Here is a 16,029-nt window from a genome sequence, read left to right as displayed (position 1 = left end):
TTTCCCTGTTGTGTACAGCTCTGTATGTGAAATGTTTTAAATAGCAGTTTGTGACTAAGATAGAAATGTGTGTATTTCTCACACACACTTTTCACTAAGCTCATCGTTTAACTGTTTCAGCTTACTTAATTTTTGTACTTTTTCTTTTCCTCACGCAAATTCTCACCTTAACTTACTGGGGGTGGGGCAGTCGAAGTGGATGCTGCTTTCGGGCATGTAGCACAGAGACGTAGTATTCTGCAAAGATGTGAGCATGTGCTTTCTGCTTGTACATAGTCCTATTTGATTAGGATCAAAGTGGCTAGTTAAGTTGCCTTAAGTAAAATGCCTGCTTCTGATTTTGTGCTGTCACCACTTGGCAAGTCCAGCTCATGCAGCATGGCTTTGACTTGAGGAGTTATTCTAAAACCAATAATAACCAAACATTCAGCTGATTGTCTACAGCCAAAAAAAGAAAAATAGAAGTCTTGCTTTTGCGGAATCTCCTGCCCCTTGCTATTGCCTGTGTAATAACGAAGCCTAAATCTTTGCTGTTCATTTAAAACACTAATTGCAGTCATTATTTTAAATGTCATTTGACTTGAGTTTTTGGATTTGCTTTGATGTGAGGTTCTTAAGAATTGTTATTGCATTGACAAAAAATAAATGTAATTGTTAATGACATGGAGATATTTGCAGGGCACTATGAAAAAATTGGCTTGGTGCAAGACTGTCTTGACATGCACCTCCCTATGGAGTTAATATTTATTTGTGATTATAAAGTAATTACTTTATAAAATGTAAACCCCTTGAAATACTGTGCAAGCTACCATTAAATGTGTGAATCTTAATTGATTTGTATATGTATCTTAAAATAATGTGTAGGATTTCTACTTGGAAATTAGCCTGGAGTGCTTTAAGAGATTGTACTTCTGGGATTAGTCATTGACACATTGCAAAAGCTGTGGTGGTTCACTTACTATGCATTCTGCCTACAAAATGTACACTTATTTGTAAAATGGCTCAAATAATGATAAAAAATTGATGTAGTGGCTTGAATATCAGTATGTACTTTTCATTTTGGGGATAATTCAAATTTACGGGTTGGAAAAGGAAGTAGCATTAGTAGTCTGCTACTATCCTAATGCAGATACTATTCTAAACAGGTACTGTGAATAATACACTCCTTAATGCTGTATTTTCTCCTTTTGGTATATCATCATCAGTGGTGAGCATAACCAGATTTTTCTGGAGGCAGCATCCATGGCTGCATGTGTTAGACTATTGCTTTTGTTAATTGCCCACCCTTTGTTGATTAGTATATGAAGGTCAACTCTAGCTCTTTGCCTACTGAAGCTTTTTTAGAGTTATTAATGTCTGGTTCCTGGTTTTAGCTCCTCTTTTGTGAAATCCTAAGAAAGAATTGTTTAAAATGTAGCCAGTTTTGCTGTCACTGTTGCAGTCATTACTACACCGGTGCAGTGTAATAAGGAAGGTGTGTTAGAATGTAGGAAATGCCAGTCAGTTTAAATAAGACTAAGGTTTCCAATTGTCTGCTTTCACCACAAATCCTAAAGCCAAGGTTCTTTTAGGGCATGTTCCATAACCAAACAAATGTAAACCAGGCAAACAGCAGTAAAATCATTCAGTATCTTTATTTGTATAGAGCTAATAATTTCCTCAAGCACACTGTCTTGTGAGTTGCAGATTTCTTTTCTCATAACCTTTTATACCAATCGACAACTTACATCTTAATGCTGAATGAGGTGTTATTTTCATTTCCATCCAGGGAGAATGGTAATAGTGCTAAGGTAGCATTTGTAACTGACATGGGTGAATACACTTTGTGTGACATTCCTGGTACAAACACACTCTGTAGAGAGTATCTATCTTTCCTGAACTGAAAGAAATAAAAAAGAAATTAATGAGAAAAGTTTTTTTTAATTATTGAAGCCTTTATTGCATTCCAAACTTGATACATTAATATACTTTTATTAACTAGTGGTGAGATGCAAGCTTCTTAGGGAAGCTCTTAGGAAGAGGAGCAATTTGCCCCTTAAATAGCATTTAAATATTTATTCAGACAGAAAATACCTTACTTTATCAAAATTCACTTTGCAGTCTGACAGTGTTTACTTAAAACACTTTCCTGGCAGCTGTATGCATAAAGCAGTAGTAAAAATACACATCACAAATCTTGGTGCATCAAATAGATTGTCTCAATTTATCCTGCAGCACTGTGTGTAAGCAAACGCATTTCAGGATTGTAGCTCTTTGCAATTGTGTCAGTCTTCCCACATTTCCCATTTGGCATCCTATTATTTCACTTGAAGTATAACAGATAGGTCAGTGGCTTGGATTTTACTTGACTCTACTTTAACATCAGAGGCAAAGGAGTTAGCCAAGCCCAGAACAGTGCTTGTTTACTTGCTGTTAACCCCCTTACTGGAAGCCATTGATATTGAAACTAGTATAATATTAATCTGCGCTTTAATTCTGTGAAACCCCATAGCAAGATACTGAAGAGTTTTGGTATAAGGGTGGTTGCTTCACTGTTGTTTGTCCTCAGAGACATGTTTTTTAAAAATCTTGTATTTGCAGCAATTTGGTGGTATTTTGCTGACCTCTGCATGAATTAAAAAACCTGCAAAACTCAAAATTTTACGCAGCATTCTCAAGCCCCATTAGTTTTCTTAATTCATTTGGTATTGGCACAGAATAAAGTGTGATATAAATTTATATTAATTCCTTTTGTTGTGTTATTTACCTCAAATTGTAATGATGCTTTTTCTGCTCCACCTATAGCTTCCTGCAGATTTCACAAAGCTGCACCTTACTGACAGTCTCCACCCACAGGTGACCCACGTTTCATCTAGTCACTCAGGATGTAGCATCACTAGTGATTCAGGAAGCAGCAGCCTTTCTGATATCTACCAGGTAAGACTGGAATGGATATTGATGTGAAGTGCAAATGCCAACAGTTTTGACGTTTATAGCCAAACCCTGTGCTATTGTCTATTCTCAGTTTTTGTCTGAAGAACCACTCAAGAGACTTAAAAAGATCTAATTTTTATCTGAATCGTAATAATTTCAGGATTTTATTATCCATGGGTCCTGAGGGAACTGGTGGATAAAGTTCCTAAGTCACTATCCATCATATTTGAGAAGTCTTGGCAGTCTGGTCAGGTCCTGGCTTTAAACTGAAAGAGGGAAGATTTAGATTAGATATTAGGAAGAAATCCTTTATTATGAGGGTGGTGAGACAGTAGAACAGGTTGCCCAGAGAAGTTGTGTCTGCCCCATCTCTGGGAGTGTTCAAGGCCAGGTTGGATGGGGTTTTGAGCAACCTGGTCTAGTGGAAGGTGTCCCTGACCATGGCAGGGGGGTTGCAACTACATGACCTTTAAGGTCCTTTTCAACCCAAACCACTCTATGATTCTAGGTTTGAAAACTTGACAAGTAATCTGCAGCACAATGACATGGTTTGTGTTGCCATAGTTTGTCAGGATATGAGTTGACAGTGTAGAGAGATAGCATTTTGCAACCTATCAAGACTGTGCTTGATGATTTTTATTTTTTTTTTGTAATTTGTGATATTTGGATGAGGAAATCTTCCTGAATATTAGCATAAACAGCCAGTGTGGCCTCTCCAGCAGATGTCTGTGGTGGGACCTAGGAGGCGAAGTGGTTCGGTTCCTGACTCTAGCACTTCAATTTGTCTTTCTCTGTCTGATTTGCCATACATATAACAGCAGCTGTGGTGTTTACAGGTCAGAATTTCAAAACTATAGGTTTGGGACCTTGTCATGTCAGGGACTTTTCTTCCTGATCCTGTATTTTACAGTTCTTAGATGTGTTGGCTTCAAAATAGAGAACCTCTTCAGAGCCAAGGAGAAAGCAATACACAGTGAGCAGCTTGTGCTGATCTGACTTTTGAGGGGCATATTCCAGTTTCCCCACCACATAGAGGTCTGGTGCCAGCCCTCAGTAGTGATTTCTCCCCTGGCTGTTCTGGGAAAGATGGGGACATTGAACTGGTGACACTTAGGTTAAATGGTTTTTCTGAGGGGGCTTCTTGTTGTTAAAGTTCTGTGCTCTTCATTTGGAGCAGCTTGAGTTTGGAGGTTTACCGTGAAACTGATCCAGAGGGTGTCCCTGGAGCACTTGGAGGTATGTGTGCTTCCTCTAAATATAAACTGGAAAAAAAATCAAAATGAAATAAAATGAGGAAGTCTCCATCTTGCACTTAATGTACACAGTTTTTGCCATGTCAGAGGAGCATTTGCCCTGATAGGAAATAAAGCAATCTGTTATTCTGAAAAAAAAGGAATCAAATCTAATTAAAATGTTGTTCTATCAAAATGCTAATAAAAAATTAACAAGACCGCTCCTACATGAAGTACTGTTTACTAAAAGAGGAGTAATGTTTGTTTGGGGTACTTAAAAAAATGCAAATTTAATGGCAAATAGCCATTTTAACAATGGGGAAAGCATTTATATGAATACGTACAAGTTCAGTTGTAAGCATATTTGTAGCATGCAGCTTGCTTCAGGGAATAAGCTTGTAGGCTTTTCTGTGGAAGAAAAGAGGCTATAAAAAAGCCCCAGTTCAATTTAGACAGTAATTGCAGTAATGCAAAGGTTTATTTTTGTGAAAAATGTCAAAGTAATTGAATACTTTAGACATAGCGTATGCCAGTCAAGTATGTTTGTCAGAATTTGTTCTAAAGAGGGGACGATTACTTTGAAGCTGGAGTCAGGTTTATACTGTGAGGGTGAAGAAGATGTAAAATCAGCTTTGTTCTTCAAGTGTTACAGATTTTCATACCTTTCATTCCAAAGACCTTAACATAAAAATAACAGGTATCTCTAGAGACACAGTTGTAGGTGGCATATAGTTATAGTTATACAGCTACTCGCTAGATAAGTTGAAAATAGTTTTTTTGCAAAGATTTTCAGCAAAACTTTCATAACTGTGGAAAAAGATCACTAAATTTCTGGGAAAGTAAAACTAAACAGTTGTACAGTTCTGTACATTTGTACCGAAACTTCAGAGAAATACGTTCAACCTGGTATATGAATTTAATTTAAAAATATTCCATTCCTGTCAATCTTAAGTATTATCTGGGTTCTGCAATTTATCTACAATTAATACCTCATTTAAAGACCTCTTGAAGATGTATTGACAGCTGTGTAATTGTACAATGTCAAAATAATTGTTAAATAGCCAATGCCCATATCAACATCAGGAAATATGAGAATGTATTGTGGAATGTAGCCCCATGTTTTTGTGTTAGTACACATATTTAAAGAAGATTAATTGACAAGTGCATGTGTGGAAACTGATAAGGTTCTTAAATTATTGAATTTAACCAAATAGTACCAAGTGTTGTTTGACGTAATGATTTCTGTTACTGTGGTAAATCATTAATTTCTGACTTCAGTTTCAGTCATTGGGGAATGTAATGTAACAACATTAAGTTAGGTTAAAGTAGTGCCAAAAAAGCCAGCAACAAAATACAGTGGCTGCAGTTTGAATTCAAGTCAAGGATTAAATAAACAGAAAGACTTTTTGAAACCAAGAGATTGATTCAGTCATTCTCTCTCAGTTGTTTGCCTTCTAATTCTCTTGCACATGTTCATTGAGAAACAGTAAGCTATAACCCAGTCATCTACAAGTCATTTTTTTTTACTTCAAATTTAGTAAAACTTAGGCAAAGCTCATTGTCAGTTTTTCCTCTGATTCTTATGATCTGTATATAATAGTATTTTTCTGTTCAGTACAGTGGACTTCTGTTCATTATGGCTAAGTAGGCAACAAGGATTTAGAAAGATTGCCATCTTATCTTGCAGTTGATAAATAAAATATATTTTTTTTAAGTTATACTATTAATTAGATCTTTACTGGTGAAATCTGAGGTAATGTCACGTTTTGCAGCCTAGTAAGTTTTAATTCTGTAGCCTTAAAAACAGCTGTTTGCAGTGAAACTGTGTTCATGGCCTTTTAAGATTTTTTTGAATAAATCATGAAGCTGAATCTTCAGATGCTTTCAGCATTGAGCTGAGAATATTTCCTTTAAATATTAATGCTGTAACTATATTTGTTTATCAAATGTTGCACATGAAAGAACTCCTTTTAGGATAGGAACAATTTAGCAAAATAAGCCTTGATGTTTACCCCACCCAAGTTTCAAAAATATTTCAGGTGCCAATTAGTAAGGTCCTTAAGTGTTGTTACTTTTATTTTAGGAAATAAGTTGACAAAGTGACTAACTCTGTAATGTAACTGTAGAGGAAGGGGATGCTGAATGTTAATAGATTGTGTGCTGGCTTGTTTTGCCAAGAACAATACTTTGCTTTTGTCTTGTGTTGACTTGGCAGAGCAAATCATTCCTCATGTATGACTGCTTGCTCTTGCTTCTCACGCTTAATTAATGCTTCCTATATGGAAGCATATACCTGTTCCTATATGCTCCTAAATGCTTCCTATACCTGTCCTATATATTACCAGATGATGAACCCAGTTTGAGAGCAAGGAGATTTAAGCCTGTGAATGTGTGTTATTCCCCTTCCTTGTTTTGGGAAGGTGGTGTTGTGTTGGCTCAGCTCTTTCCTTTGCTAGCCTTTCTTTGCTTTATCCTGTCCTCAGCCTGATGGCTTCCTGCCAGTCCTACTTGCCCTCTGGTGTCTGCCCAGATACTCCTGGTGGTGCAGGAAACTGGGAACATCCTTTCTGAGACCCTCCCAGGATGTGTGTATTGCTTGGAAATTTTCAGTATGTCAGCTTTGTTTTCTCACGGGTCTGATAGGGTCCACCATCCAGAAAGCCTTCCTGAGAGAGCCCAGACTTTTATCTCTCAAACCAGGGCGTCTATGCAGCCTGCCCCTAAGTCACTGTATGCAAAATAAAGAGATTATTTTTTATTACCTTAGGATTAAGTCATCCTTTTTGACTGTAGCAGCCTCTGCAGTGCAGGGCTCTTGGTAACACAGGACCATCTGAAATGTCTCAGGTAAACTGTGTCCTACTGAACTCCTTCCACAGTTTTGGCCAAGTCCTGTGCTGTACCTTAATACTGCTGGTGAGTTCAGGTCCTCTAATCTGTTCTGTAGTTTATGTAGCCTATGAGTAACTTCCAGAGTCCTTGTTCTGTATGTTTGTGGTGTCAGCAAACATCGCTCTGCTTAGTGAAAGCAGCAGTTAGTTGGTGATAGGGGAGGATGCTGTTCCTGGTGTGCATTGTCTGGATTTGTTACATCTTTCCATCTCTAGGGAGGAAAACTGCTCAGGCTGACTCCTGTGAGATGTGGGTTGCCGTGTTGTAAATTTTGTTGTAGATTAGGAAAGAACAAATATGAGGAGAGAGTGCAGTAAAGATCTTAGACTAAAGGAGTTGTTTTAAGATATTTCATGGCCATTTGCACTCATATCAGCAGAGTATGAAAAATTATTTTACTACCTTAGATTTATTATTTGTATATATAATAACTATAATGGATTGTAGTATAAATATTTAATAAATAAATACATAATTACATGGATTGAATTTCATGGTAATTTACTGATACTGTAAATTTTATCCAGTGGGTTGAAAGCTAATATAAAACAAACCCCCAGACATTATTTCAGCCTGTGAAGACACTGGGTCTGATGTTTCTGTATGACAGGAGGAAATATTTCAAGCTAATAAATCAGTCATGGAGCCAAAGGCTAACTAAGAACTTACAGAAGGCTCCTTTACATCCTTGCCTAGTTATTTCACTGTATTTTCTTGATTAGCTGTCTTCACTCAAATCTAGAAGTGATTTTGGACTTAGAGATCCTTAGCAGTTGGAGCATCCATTTTTATATTAGTACAATATTAGCCTTTATAGACACTGCTTAAAATTGGGCAGGTTCTCCTTAGGTACCAAATGTGAAATAAATCTTCACCTCAGGCTTGGAAATGTCTGTCTTAGTCTCCTGACTTTCTTGTTAGTGATGTGACAAATAAAAAATTAGGCTGCCACTATTACGTGGTTCCTTTGAAGCTTCAGCAAATTTCTCTTGCCATCTCTCCAACTGTGAAGAAAATTTTTATCGCAGCTGGTATTCAGACTCTGGAGAGACATTGTTTTGTACTTCAAGCTGCATCCAGCGTTTTTCTTACATGCAGTCTCTTTAGGTTTATTTAAGTGAAGCTAATTTCTCTTATTACTCAAGAAACAAAGACAACACGCACCTATGAAAGCACTGATTTCTGAGGTTTATTTAATCCTTAATTACATGCCCTGAGAAGCTCTGAGCCTCATGATTGATTGTTGTACAAATTCTGTTGGGTATTCATCTTGTGTTCGGGATTTTCCACTCTGAGGTTTAGAAGGAATCCCCTATGCTCAAAGGAGCTAATTGAGGTTTTCCTTTTAGTGTTACACAATGCATGGCTATTGCTTTATAACTAAGGGTTCCTTTGTGGACATGCTTGATTTTTCCAACATGAAGAAGTACAAAAGTACTCAAACTGGGTGGGTTATGAAGTTTAACATGTCAGCAAGATGACCTTGAATACTTACTGTCATACTTGATGCTACTAATCCTAAAGAAGCTTTTTGCAATGGTTATGTAGATAAATTGGTGTGTGCTTTTACCATAAAGACAGATCCAATTATTCTTAATAATGTAACAAAGCTGATGCAAAACCTTTTGCATGTGTTATCAAAAGGAGTCCTTGTGGGATGAACTGTTGGATTCTTCACTGCTATAAATGCATACTAAGTGGAAAAGCTATATTTGTGTTTCTTTGCTAACTTTTGCATAATCATAACATTTTGAGAAAGCTCCTTGAATTTACTTTTTCCCCCCAAAAGATAAGGTGTATTTTTAAAGGTGTCCTACATTATAACTTTTCTTATCACTCTGTGGATTGTTGCATTGAAGTCTGAGTTCCTATGTTGCAGCGGTTTGTATTTTTTGATATGTAAGTTAGAAGTAGTTGCTTTATCATTCAGGTTTCTACTAATAACTTCAGTTGTTGAAAAGATCTAATTAGCTCTATAAAAAGTGTTCATCTTCAGGAAATGATTGTAGCCTTTAGTAGTATTTTTATTTTCTGAATACAAAGTTGAATTTAATTCAAGTTTAAGAATTGTTTTTAAAATAGCATCAACTTTTCTGGAAAATAGAGCTTCAACTTCTGTCCCATTTTATGATTTAAAGAAAGCCAAATAACTTCTAATAAGCAGATTTTGTACAGTATGTGGAATTTTCTTATGCATAATAGCATTTTATGACTAAATTTAGTTCTGCATTCATTTTACTAATGTGCTTTTGAGAGAGCTTGATCTGGGAAGGTTTGCAATATTGACTGTGAATTAGTCAGTCCCACTTCATTGGAATTGTCGCTGTTGGAGACTTCTGATTCTGACAGATTGGTGTCATAAGCTGTGTGTCTACTGTCTTATAGTCACCAAATTTTCCACCAGTCACTTTTGATGAAGGCTATTTTGAAAGAGTAGTTACAGCAGCTCTTTCAAATGCATCATAGGGAGCATGCATGTTAAACACAATAAGACTGGTAATGAAAATACTGCTGTCAGTGCTATCACTTTTGTGATTTGTTTGTATGTCACTAACATCTTTCTTTATCCTGCTTAGGAAGCACCTAGCATTTTTTTCTTAAAAAGACAAAACAAAAAATCCCAAGCAACACCAATAAAAGACCAAGCAACACAAAGTGAGAATGATTTGAATACTGTGAAGGTGCTTTCTGTATTGACAAGACCCTGTTACAAAGCTCGTGTTGTGCTGTAGGACAGAAGGATCTAAGGATGACACTAGCTGCCCTGATCCATCTCCAGCCATATGGTACTATTCATAAGGTGGCTGTATATGATGGCATTAAAGTAACAGATGTCAGCCACATCTAGTGAGGCGGCATAGGGAAGATGATTCTATGAAAATACCAAAGTAATTTGTCTTATCTTCTCTGTGTTTGGAGGTTGACTTAGTTTTGTGTGATTGTTTGTTTTTTTTTTTTCTGCCAGTGTGAGAGACAGACCAATAAAACAGGCTTTAGTAGCTGTGTTTGCCCCATGTAGCATTTTAAAAGTAGAATACATTGTGTGTTTCCAGAGTCTCAGAAACAAACCATCCCTATAAGGCACGTGAAACTTGATTTCTCAAGCCATGGCTTAAATCTTGCTCATTAGAAACCTACATTTCCTTAAAAATGGTTGTAGCTGAGTCTTGGCAGCTGCTGTGGTATTAAATCAGGTTCCAAGAAAAATGATCTTTATCAGCCGTGACAGACACATGTTTGTGGGATTTATTAAGTGTTTGGCCTTAAAACTGAATTACTAAAATGTATTTATCTATAGGTGCAATGTTAATGATCTCAGGCTATATATGGACCAGGTTTTCCTTTCTTTTAATACAGTTTAAAGGAGGTTAAGTTTGGCAGATATTCTCTGTAGTCCATTTGTGGTGCTTAAGCAGTTACTTCATATTTTTTCTGTATCTGTAAATTTTTATACAATTTATCAGGAAATGAAAGCCATATTTAACATGCATACAAAAGAAAAATACAGTCACAGGTTACTGGGAGATAACAAAATTCCTGTAGTATTTTGATGCTGTACTTATTTCCCAAAACTGTTTGCTTAAAACTACATTGCATTTCTAAGTGTCTGAAAATAAAAAGTTGGGGCAGGAACAGAAACTGTTTTAAATGAACTGTTGATTTAAAAAAAAATTACATTTAGCTAATATTCCAAGAAATTGTTCCTTGAAATGTAACTGCCTTCAGTTCTCCCAAGACCTACTGATTAAACAATGTCTGTTGAATCCTATTTATGTGTGGCTGATTGATTGAAACAAATGTTAGAAGTACTGTTTAAACAATGGTTTTGAGTTGATTAATTATTAGGTGTTTTTTAAAACATATGCAAAAAAGAAAGCAATATAAAAAAAGCATGAATTTGAGTGATGTGTTAGGTGATAGAATTCATTTTTATAAACTTAACTAGAAAACTGTAGCAGTGGAGAACACATTGGAATGTTTTCATTGTTTTTTTATTGTTTATACGTTAATTTAGGCTACAGAAAGTGAGGCTGGTGATATGGATCTCAGTGGGTTGCCAGAGACAGCAGTGGATTCTGAGGATGATGATGATGAAGAAGACATTGAAAGGGCATCGGATCCTTTGATGAGTAGAGATATTGTTAGAGACTGCTTGGAGAAAGACCCAATTGACAGGACAGATGATGACATTGGTAAGTATTGCAATGTAGTAAAATACTGTCAAACTTGTTCTCCAGCAAAAAAAAAAATCAAAACCTGAAAACTTTCTGAGCTTGAGGTTTTATTTTAATCATTGGCTTTTGTAGTCAGTAAGTTTAGTGTTTATTCTGTAAGGTGATTCATAAATGCGATAAATTCAGCCAGTGGACTGAATACAGCCAAAGAGGAGGAAAGCGCACAGAATTAGGTGGTAGAAAGGTCTTCTTTCTTCGAGATATTCAGAAGCTGTCTGGACACAGTCCTGGGCATGCGATTGGCTATAGGTGGCCCTGCCTGAGCAGGTGGGTTTGACCAGATGACCTCCAGAGGTTCCTTCCAACCTCAACTATTCCGTGATTTTGCATAAACAAAGACTTAGGAAAAAAATACTTTCAGATCAAACTGAATGCAAAACTGCCTGCCATTTAGGGCATATAATCCATCAGCAGGACTACCAAGAAAAATTGAGTTCTGTAGTTTTGGACCACATTAAAAAATGAAAATAAGGGAGAAGTTCACTGCTGAGTACAAGTGCAACCCCAGTGCACACAGAAGACAGGGCAGCAGTAGTCACCTTTAAGACAGTAATACTGTCTGGTTCATCGAAAGGGAATTTTGTGAATCTGCTGGATGATGGGTGCAATTTACTGTTAAGTCAAGCCTAGGAAGGAGGGGATGGCTTTACCAAGGAACTTGCTGTTTTGTGAAATTTTCCTTCTTAATGTCTGTGTTTTATTTAGGCCTGTCGTAGTCTTAAGGGAGTTATTGCTGTGGCTGGAGTATTACAAATATCATTGGTTGTATTCAGAGCTCTCAGTTGCATTACAGTTCTTCCATTATGCTGACTTTTACTTTTCAGAGCTTCTATTGATGATATGACCAGCCAGTCTGTGTCTACAGAATACCCAGTAATTACAACAGGCCACTGTATATGATTTATTAGTATACAGAAACGATTGTGCAGCATTTTAGCTTAAGTAGCCTCAGGCATCTTGCTGAAGAACTGTCTTTACTGCTCTTTGTTGTTTTGACATGCATGACTCAGTGGGCTTTTTCTCCTTCAGAACAACTACTGGAATTCATGCATCAATTGCCTGCTTTTGCCAACATGACAATGTCAGTGAGGAGAGAGCTCTGTGCTGTAATGGTGTTTGCAGTCGTGGAGAGAGCAGGAACTATTGTACTAAACGATGGGGAAGAGGTCAGTAGAAGTGGCTTTTGACTCTCCTATTATACCAGACATCCCAGATTCCACAAGGTTAAGGTCCCCTTTCGTTGCCAAAAAAAAAAAAAAAAAAAAAAAAGGTAACATTGAGCAGGTAAATTAAATCTGGTTTTATTCTGGATTATTTTGAAAGCTTTTGTTTAAGCACTCACACAACATTTCTTATACAGTAAGAGCATGAGAAAATATTCCTTATAATGTAAAAAATGCTTCCTGCCTAATGGAGCTGATTTTGGGAGTTTATTATTTCATTGTTCAAGTGGTGTTTTAAAACTTTTCTTGTTTTACAGTCTTACATAAACTCTTAAAGGTAAACTTAAGATCCCAATTTTCGTAAACTGGAAATAGCTGCACATTTTAGGCAAACTAGCTTATAAATGTTTTTAATAGGTACTAAAAAGTAACTTTTCCTTTGGAAAAATCGTGAGGGTAGTATCTATATACTGCAGTACTACAATGTTAAATGGTTCAGTTTTCATGTATCCTGTGACATTTAATTTGTAGCTGGATTCCTGGTCAGTCATTTTGAATGGCTCTGTGGAGGTGACATACCCTGATGGAAGAACAGAGATACTCTGCATGGGGAACAGTTTTGGTGTTTCCCCTACCATGGAAAAGGAATATATGAAAGGAGTGATGAGAACCAAAGTGGATGACTGCCAGGTAGAGTGTCGTGCTGTAATATGTGCAAAATCACAAACATATAGGCATAATGCAATTTGATATCCAGATGCAGTTTTGTTTTAAACTGCATATATGTGAAATCTCTGGTATGTAACCCTGAACAACAGCTGGAAGTATGGCACCTGAATACCCAGTCTGGGAAATTGAATTCTCTTTATCTGGACAAGGATCATTTTGGTTGAAGAGGTTTGTCAACATGCTTTCTCCAGAACTTGAGGCCCAGAAGCCTGGTGCATACATACATATTCAGTCAGAAGAAACACTGTTATTTCCTTTCAGTTAAATATCTAAGTTCATATAAAAAGACAGTTCACTGTTGCCCAAAAAAGGAGACAAAGGTGTAAAATTTTAATAAGTTATAGAAGTCAATGCATAGTTTGTACAGTATTTTCTTTTTCTACATTCTAGTGGGTGCTTTTAATTATAGCTGCACAGTGCAGGTGCCAAGAATATTCATTTATTTTTGCACTTTTTCTTGGCTGAACAGATGATCATAGAAAATATTTTTCCTGCTATATGCTTTAATCCAGAAATAATTTGTTTCTGTGTGCCTGCACTTATGTAGTTAAGTGTTAGTTTTCTTAATGACTGACTTTACATGAAAAATGGAAATAATTTACAATAGCAATAAATGCAATAAATAAAATATAGGTTTTCCCTTCAATCTCTTTAACCCTTCTAAATACCACATGAAAGCTTGCATGGAGAAAAAAAATACCAGCTAGGATATTGAGCTTCATCTCCAGCAGAGGGGAGGTCAAAGCTGCCAAACAAAAATGGCTGATAATGCTAAATCATTCTGCTCTGATGAATCTTGGTCTCTTCTAACTGGAAGATTGTAGTGGAAGTACTGTGATTGTGTATTTATCTGCTTACTACAGCTGAACTGCTGTAACAAATTTGGCTCACTGAAAGTACTTTATCTTGTCTATTAATAGAGTACTTGCATCTTAAGTCTAAATGCTTTTTGGAAGATTTTACATTTTAATACTGGTGCGCGATGATTCTTTCCAGTTTGTTTGTATAGCCCAGCAAGATTATTGTCGCATCCTCAATCAAGTGGAGAAGAATATGCAGAAGGTAGAAGAGGAAGGGGAGATTGTGATGGTGAAGGAGCACAGGGAGCTTGATCGCACTGGAACAAGAAAAGGTCACATTGTCATCAAGGTAAAAGCAAAGGAGAGAGTGTCTTGCAAAAGTCTGTGTTCTAGAAGCTTAACTTGGCAAGTTAGGTTCAGGATTTGGTCATATATATGTATATTGTAAGATATATATTTAAAAATAGTTAATATTTCTAGTTTTCTCTTTAGAATTATGCACACTGATAACTACATGATTTCTATAGAAATTAATTACATAAATTTTTTACATTTCTTATCAGAATGGTTAGGCTGTTACATTTGCTTATCTCATAGGTCAGCGTATGCCAGTATTCTTTCTAGTGTAATACCTCTTCAGTATAAGAAACCAAATTTGCATTTGTTGAAAATCTGCTTTAATAACTAAGATTTTTTTTTTTTTTTTTTAACTAGGGAACAGCTGAAAGGTTAACAATGCATTTGGTGGAAGAGCACTCTGTGGTAGACCCAACATTTATAGAAGACTTCCTGTTGACATATCGGACCTTTCTTTCCAGCCCAATGGAAGTGGGCAAAAAGTTGTTGGAGTGGTTCAATGACCCCAGCCTCAGGGATAAGGTTGAAATCCCCTGAATTACATACTTGTTACCATTTGCATTGAAATATAGGCTATTTGTATCCCTTTTTGTGTCTTCAAATTTGAGCATCTAACTTAAGTTCTGTGTTTTCCGTATATAATACCACATGATGCAATTTGGCAAATACTTTGTGACCTTTTATAAAAAGAGACAAGAAAATATAGTTAATGTATTGTTAAGAATGTGTTGAGCTTTATAGAGCATTAAAAAACCCCAAACACAACCCAGATACAACAAAGCAATCTTCCCTAAGCAGAACTGCCATGATGGAAGAATAAGGCCTTGTATACCCAGTTTTGGCACACTGTCTGTTGAGGCTGTGCTGGGCTTCAGTTTTGCACTGCAAATTTTTTATTTTCACTCATATGCAACTTTCTCACATGTAAAAAAAAACCCTAGTAAAAATTTCAATTTCCAGATACTTTTTTAAAATTTGAAACAAATGGAAATATGTCAATAAGTTTAAAAAAAATCAACTTTTATTTAAATCTGAGTATTTATTCTAGAAATGCTGGTATATCTGCTGCGCCTTGGAGGAAGGCTTTTACATTTGGCAGAGAGGATGGGCTTTGCTGCTAATATTGTTTAGCACGGTACTCAGAGCTGTAATATTGTAGTTCATCTTTAACTTATTTTTCTTGCCCTCCAATGGATAATCTCCCCAGCCTCTGTAAAACCATGTGCCATCACAGTTGCTGGCATCAGGTCTGAAAACCTGCAACAAAGAGCGACTCTTTGTTCTCCCATCTCAATAACCAACCCTTTCTGTCATCCACTAGCACTGACAGAAAGGCAAGAGTTGGAGAACAGCTTGGGACAAGTGCAGATAAGCAAGTGGGGAGCAAAGAATCTGGAAAATTTTTGCTCCTTTATGTTAGGGGCTGATAGGCAGTGAGGAGAGGGAAAGGGTAAAACTACCTGAGAATGATCAGTAATCAGACTGGGACATTTGAGACCCACCCTTACTGATTGTTTTGCCCAGCAGCAGGGTATTTTACAGCTTTAATCCTCTTCTAATGCTGTTCCTGGTTGTGACATAGTAGCATTCTTCTGTAAATCACCATTCAAGCCTTTCCAGTGCAGTGTTGTTTGTGTGTACCTCAGTGAATTCCAACTTTGAAAGCAGCATTGATACTGAAGCCATCTCTGTAGTGATTTAAAATATA

At 36.6% G+C, this 16,029-nt stretch overlaps 1 protein-coding gene across 8 annotated transcripts in view; it reads left to right on the top strand.

Moving 5' to 3' along the window:
• Positions 1-16,029, top strand: part of RAPGEF2 (Rap guanine nucleotide exchange factor 2) — a 195,604-nt gene that overhangs the window by 145,096 nt on the left and 34,479 nt on the right. For 7 of the 8 annotated variants that reach the window (XM_061475731.1, XM_061475722.1, XM_061475706.1 and 4 more), the window contains 6 exons: positions 2,785-2,916; positions 11,053-11,230; positions 12,302-12,438; positions 12,967-13,125; positions 14,161-14,313; positions 14,679-14,843. In XM_061475731.1, coding sequence (XP_061331715.1) covers positions 2,785-2,916; positions 11,053-11,230; positions 12,302-12,438; positions 12,967-13,125; positions 14,161-14,313; positions 14,679-14,843 — 924 coding nt within the window. The remainder of the gene's footprint in view (positions 1-2,784; positions 2,917-11,052; positions 11,231-12,301; positions 12,439-12,966; positions 13,126-14,160; positions 14,314-14,678; positions 14,844-16,029) is intronic. The other variant, XM_061475739.1, reaches the window with a different exon arrangement.

This window comes from Pezoporus flaviventris, unplaced genomic scaffold (assembly GCF_033815535.1).
Source record: "Pezoporus flaviventris isolate CSIRO_AGI_PZ_B2104156 unplaced genomic scaffold, CSIRO_AGI_Pfla_v1 ptg000002l, whole genome shotgun sequence".
Lineage (NCBI taxonomy): Eukaryota > Metazoa > Chordata > Aves > Psittaciformes > Psittacidae > Pezoporus > Pezoporus flaviventris.
This window is presented reverse-complemented; position numbering and strand designations above follow the sequence as displayed.